The 6,642-nt window shown below is 42.1% G+C and overlaps 1 protein-coding gene across 1 annotated transcript in view; it reads left to right on the plus strand.

The window, feature by feature from the left end:
* Nucleotides 1–5,965, plus strand: part of ABCB7 (ATP binding cassette subfamily B member 7) — a 35,567-nt gene extending 29,602 nt beyond the window's left edge. The window contains exons 14-16 of the mRNA XM_064427208.1: nucleotides 825–928; nucleotides 2,392–2,499; nucleotides 4,972–5,965. Of these exons, the coding sequence (XP_064283278.1) occupies nucleotides 825–928; nucleotides 2,392–2,499; nucleotides 4,972–5,190 (431 nt within the window). The 3' untranslated portion in view covers nucleotides 5,191–5,965. The remainder of the gene's footprint in view (nucleotides 1–824; nucleotides 929–2,391; nucleotides 2,500–4,971) is intronic.
* The last annotated feature ends 677 nt before the right edge of the window (nucleotides 5,966–6,642 follow it).

Below are 6,642 nucleotides of genomic sequence, written 5' to 3' on the forward strand. Positions count from 1 at the left end.
AGGAATGGAACATTAACAAGAATATAATGGTATTAAATGGAATGTTTTGAAGTCTTGCATAAAACAAAGGAGGACAAGTGCACAAATGTGACGTGTTTGCGTCGCGTACCAAATGTTTAGCAGATTTTAAGTTCTCAAATGCACCTGTTTTCCTGTCTGTAAAAGTTGCCCTGAGTTATTCTTGAGTAGATGTTGGCTGTAAGAATTGTTTGGGAAGGAAACTAGTCTGAAACTGGGTTATATCAGAAACCAGCAGGCTGTAGATTGCAGGCTGATGGTGGTTTTCAGTACAATATTAACTGTTCTTGAGTGAAGTTTGCCATTGTGGGCTGGGAAGTTGGATGAGCATCAAGGAGACCTGTAAGACACAATGTGTGAGCAAGATGCCTGAAATCCAACACAGCAGGTATGGACAGAGCAGTGGTGAGAGAAAACTGGATTTGTGTGTGCAGAGTTACTGGATGGAGCAGAGCTTAGGCCAGGTGAATGGGCTCCTACTCCCAGGTGTACAGAGTGAGTAACTGTACAGCATTGTTACTCGCCTGTGTCAGACTCTTGCCTTGGAGCAGATACAAAAAAGTTCTCTGTCCTTTTCCAAAAGGATGAGCAATCTTGAATCACTAAATTTACCAGGGAGCAGGAACTTGTGTGCTATCTTATGTAACCTGTCAGACATTTGTCAGCAGTGACTCTGATGTCTATTAAAAAAAGGAGAAAAAACCCAACAACCAACCCTCCAAAATCATGTCTGCTGTTGAATTTAGACTATCACAATTGTAACTTAATCTTTTTTTCTTTTTTTTTCCTCTTTCCCCCTCATTCAGGAGGAGAAAAGCAAAGAGTTGCAATTGCTAGAGCAATGTTAAAGGAGCCACTTATTTTTCTCTATGATGAAGCCACATCATCTTTAGATTCAATTACAGAAGAGGTAAATTGGGATAAAAAATTCTAGAATATAAGTGACACAATGATGTTTGATTCTGATGCTTTTCCTTGTTCTTTTCCTCTCAGAATTCTGTTCTTTTTCAAGTGTTTTCTCAGTATTATTAAGAGAGGCTGAGTTGAAGCTGTTGTCCTAAAGCGTGGAGCAGAGATGCTCAGTCCATCTACCTGGAGAGAGTGAGGGATATCAGCTGTCTCTGGGATATTTTCTATTTCCACTCTGGAAGTCCCATTCACCTTCACACATTCATCCCTTGAAGCTGGTGCAGGTGGCCATGAAAAAATCCCTCTAAACAGTTAAGACACAATGCAGGACAAGCCCCCCTTGGTTGTTGTGCAGCAGATGCAGGTGATGTAGGTGTGCCCTGCAGTGCTGGTGTTCATGTGTGCTCATTCCACAGGAAGGGCTGTGACATGCATGAGGTGACACTGTGACAGGGGCTGCATCAGCCTTCATAACAACATCTTTGCTTAAGCACAAAGCTCTCAGCACCAGCAGTAATTTCCTAAACTAATGTCATCAAAAATGAGCTAAGCTACAGCTCTGTTCACTTATGCAGATTGAGTGAATTTATTGACCTGTAATCACTAAATTACTTTCATTTTCCAGATGCAGAGAATCCAGAGGGTGAACTGTACATCCATGCAGCACAGCACTGAAATGTAGCACAGCCAGAAATGTCCACATGCCACTGAGTTCTTGGATTTTTCCTCTCTTGTTTTGCTGTGTCTGTGTCATAAGCAAAGCAGAAAGTTTCAGAGTAGAAATGCACTTTGAAGACAGCACATGAAAATGAGGTTTTTCCACAAGAGTATGCCTGAGAATGGAAATGTTTTCTCACAAAAATTTTCAGAGAAATAAAGTGGTCACTTCACTTCTGGTAGTGAGGGCACAAATTCCCCATCAGTGCTCCTTGTATAGGGATGTGGTTTGGAAGGTGGCACAGAGCTCACAAAGGAAACACTGGCTAGATAGATAGATAGGCAGAGCAATTCTGGGAATTATCTTTGTTCCACATTAGCATAATACTGAGAGGGATTTTTTCTTTAACAATCATGGGAAAGCATTAATATTACAACCACGAGGAGTTCTTATTTTCAGATGCTTTTACTGCTGTTTGCTGCTTGTGTAGCGTGGCTCCGTGGGGAAGTTTTTCCTGAAATGAAGTGACACTTCTCTTCCTTTGTCCCTGGGGATAGCTGTGTTTTTCTGTGAATACAAGCTTTTTTTCAGTTTGAGGCTTTAGCAAAACCACAGATATTCCATGTTTGGGACTCTTCTGTTTCTCTTGTACATACTCATGGCTGTTTGTTATTGGGAAGCTGTAGCAGTACCAGAGCTGATTTTCAAAACTTATTTACAGTCATTTGCATATTTCCAGCAGCATTTTATTTCTCCTCATCTGGCTCAGGAGTGTGTAAGAGTTTGTGTCTGTTCCAATCTTGCAGAACATTCTCAAGGCCATGAGGGACATGGTGAAGCACCGGACGTCCATTTTCATTGCCCACAGGTTGTCCACGGTGGTGGATGCAGATGAGATCATCGTGCTGGATCAGGTGAGGGCTCACCTGCTGCTGGGGGGTTTGCACATCATGTCAGGGCTTGGTTTAGGGCCTCTGTGTGTCCAGTTTGAATTGTTACACTCCCACCAAGCTGCTGGAAGTTTTTGCTTTGGAAATGAACCATGTTTGAAAATTCCACCTCAAGCTTGGCGTGTATGACTGTCTTGTATGTTGTTATTTTTATGCCTTATTTTTGCATGTTTTTAATCTAATTTTTTTGCCTGCTTCCGTCATCTGAAGTTTCCTAATGTGTTCCCCCAATTTGTGCTTCACTCTCATTGCTCAGTGTCTGTTTTTCACATACCTCCATTTATCCTCTCAGTAGAAAGAGAGAGGACAGTGTGTTCTGTTTCCATGCAGATAGAACTATTGCAGGGTTGTTCAACCTCGTTATATTAAAAATCTGAGCACCATTCTCTGTTGTATCTGTAGAAAAGTGTGATTGTTCCTTTTTTGTATGCTTCTTTTTAAGAAAAAAACCAACATGTCTCAACATTTGATTCCCTAATATCAGTGTTCAGCTGTTACCTTATACCCATCCAAAGTCCATTTTTTCTCTATTATCTGTATCTGGCAAGAGATTTAAAATAAACAAATGTCCTTAAGATAACTTAATAATTGTTCTTTTAACTGATAATGCTGAAAGTACAGTGCTCTAATCTGTTGATAATAGATGTTAATTTTATCTCTGTGTTCATTTTTATCAGTTGCTATTTATAAGCTTGTGCTCATAGGTGTCTTTAGTGACTTAAAATACACATCTAAAAGCAAATAAATTATTCCTACACTACATCCAATGATTTCATGGACAGTTACAACCATATCTTATGAAACAGTGACGTTTGCTACACAAAACTTAGCTTTATATGAATCTCAGGATGAAGTAGTGGAATAAATCACTTGCAGTGCTCCATGGAGTTATTTGTTTTTGATCTGCCTTGTTTTTTCAGCTTTTGCTGAAAAACCCTCTCCTAAGGTGTACCCTTCCTACAAGTGCACGTTGAAACATCTCACAAACATTTTGTAACGTGTCACAAGGCAATTGGCAGCTTTTTGTTTTCCATGCAATTTTTCACAGCTTCCTAAGAGCGTGTTTTGTGTTGTAGTGTAACTGTTAAATTAAAAATAAAAGCACAGCCTCGAACTGTGAAGGAGCCAGGGTGCTTCCTTTGCTGAAGGATGGAATTGTGGATGAGGGAGGCAGTGCCTCTGCCATCCCAGCAGGACTGATGAGTTAGCAGCCAGATAAATAAGGCTCAGGAGCAGGAGTGACACAGGGTGACTGTGGCTGGTTTTGCTTAGCAATGGTAATCAGGGAATCACAATTCCAACACCTTTGCTGAGGTAAAATCAGAATCATTCCTGAGCAAGTAAACGTTGGAGTAACGATACAGATCCTGATGCTGTGGAGCTGAGCAGAGAAGTTCCATTTTTAGGATTAGTCAAGACTTATTAAAAAAAAAGCTGTAATTCAAAACCTGGTCTCTACTCCAAATTAGTCACTTAGAGAATTTAAGTAAATTCTGCAGTTCTGTTGATCAAGTGTATGTTTGTTCAGATTCCACTGGCACAGCTACTAATAGAAGTGCCAAGACCCATATTTTTTTCCAGCTTCTCCATCAGCAGATGTCACAAGGAGGTAGATTTAATTGTAGATCAGAATTTAGAACTGATATCAAATCCATGTGGTTGTCTGTATAATGAGAAGGAAAAGTAGCTGGAGAATGAATTAATGTATCAGTTTAATTTGAAGGCAGTGAATGTGTCTCTCAAAGTAGAAAATTAGTTTGGTTTTTTGAAGAGAGGTGGTATTTCTCTGTAGGGTTGGAGTTCTCATGGGATTCTCCTCTCCAACTCTTCCTTTCCATGCTGATAGTCAATAAATCATCTCTGCTCCTGAGAACAGCCCAGAGAACTGAACTGCTCACACAGTTTTCATGGTGGTGATTGCAGTGACACAAGCTACAGAGCCCCTATAAAAGCACAGTTTACACTAATTGTTTTCAGGATTTGATCTTAGATGTGCTTTGCTTGTCTCATATAAACCCCTTTCTTGTCTGCTTTTCTCTTTTAGCTTCCTCACCTGTGTTTGTTACTGAGCAAAGATAAATCCGTGTTTATTTTGGTACATTCACGTCACCTTTGCAGGAGTAGTTGAACACCTTACTGCTCACATAGAGGCCCACATTTACTTTAGCTAACTCCTGCAGTTTAGATGGGAAGCTTTCCATGCTGGTGGGCTTTAGATTTTGTCCAGATGGACAAAAGGCACCTGCAGTCTGAGAAGAGCTCAGCTCCTTGTTTTCAGCTGGCAGTGCCCACCCAAGTGAGGGCACTGTGCAGTCAGTCCTTCCTTGCTGTTCCAAGCTCTTCCTCACTAATCACTGCTCTAATCCATACTGTGAAACTGGTCCATTGCTAAAGGTCTGGCAGTGTGGGTTCCTGACTTGTGCCCTTGTTTTGCAGGGTAAAGTCGCAGAGCGTGGCAGGCACGCAGAGCTCCTGGCAAATCCCAGCAATCTCTACTATGAGATGTGGCACACACAGAGCAGCAAAGTGCTCCACAGTCACAACCACCCAGACTGGGAGGAGAGAAGTAGCCACACGTCCAAAGAGGAGGAAAGGAAGAAGCTAGAAGAAGAAATTATCAACAGTGTGAAAGGCTGTGGGAACTGTTCATGCTGAATAGGAGCCTGGATCTTGTACAGCAGGTTAAAAATGCACAAGAATACAGTGAAATACAGCTCTTGTTTTTAAGTCAGCATTCAAAAACTTCTGGGTTTTGCAATTTTTTGGATTTTACAGTTTCACAGAGGGACATAATTTCAACCAAAGGAGTTCTATTTTTGCATCTTTAGGAATCTCTAATATTCAGTGGCATCTGCAAGAGCTGAGCTTTTTCAAAAACTTTAAACTTCCCAACCAAGGGTGTAATTTATGGCAATTTTTAGGCATTGATAAATTCTCCTGGTAGTCGCCTGATGTGGATTATTAAATTGTAAACAGATTTGTCCTTGATTTACATTATTTCTCATCATTGATGGTTGATAAATGCGTCATGTTTTAATTGTAATTGGGCTAATTTGAACTCATTTGCTAGTGAGGAAGATGCCTTTTAAATTCTTCAGTGGTGTTCTGGTTTAAAGTCTTCCTTGTAAAGAGTAAGAACAGCCTCAACAAAATATTAGACTTGTAGTAGCAAACTAAATATTGGAATTACCCCTCTCACCTTTCAGAAGCACCTTTCATACTGCACTATCAGGAAATGGATTGGTATTATTCTAGGAATAGAATAAGGAAAACTAACAGCATTTTTAAGTGAAAAATTAACAAATCCGAGTTCAGGATTCTGTATCCTCAGCATCTGCTGTAGTAGTCAAAGCAGAACGAAGTCACTCTTTCTAGTTCAGTCATGGTCTTAGGGAGCAATTAAGATTCAATAAAGACTTCCATAAATTTCTATTATCTCATTAATGTATGAGAAAATGACCTGGATAATGCTGAAAGCATTGCTATAATAATCTCATTTCAACAGCCAAAACTTCTCCAGTGGGAGGAAACCTCAGTCTCTGGGATCTGCAGGACACTGTGGGTGTGTCAGGTTTGGGTGGGGGCTGCAGGGGTCATGTCTGGGAGAAGGTGCCAGAAGCTTCCCCTGTATCCAGCAGAGCCCAGGCTCACACATCACCAACAGGGCAATGCACTGCTGGGGTCCTGGATTTGGGAAGGGAGGAAAAGCCTTGTGAGTGTAAGAGCAACTGCAGCCAGAGAGAGGAGTGGGAAATGGGAGAGGAGCAGCCCTGCAGCCATGAGGGCACGGAAGAAGGAGGGGCAGGAGGAGCTCCAGGCACTGGAGCTGAGCTTCCCTGCAGCCCATGGGGATCCACAATGGAGCAGAGATCCTTCAGCTTGGGAAGGAGCCCTAGATGGAGCATGGATCCACCTGAAGCCTGGGAAGGAGCCCTGCATGGAGCAGAGATCCCCCTGCAGCCTGGGAAGGAGCCCTGCATGGGGCAGGGATGCACCTGCAGCCTGGGAAGGAGCCCTGCATGGAGGGGAGATCCACCTGCAGCCTGGGAAGGAGCCCTGCATGGGGCAGGGATGCACCTGCAGCCTGGGAAGGAGCCCTGCATGGAG

The sequence above is a fragment of the Passer domesticus genome, chromosome 7 (assembly GCF_036417665.1).
Source record: "Passer domesticus isolate bPasDom1 chromosome 7, bPasDom1.hap1, whole genome shotgun sequence".
Classification (NCBI taxonomy): domain Eukaryota; kingdom Metazoa; phylum Chordata; class Aves; order Passeriformes; family Passeridae; genus Passer; species Passer domesticus.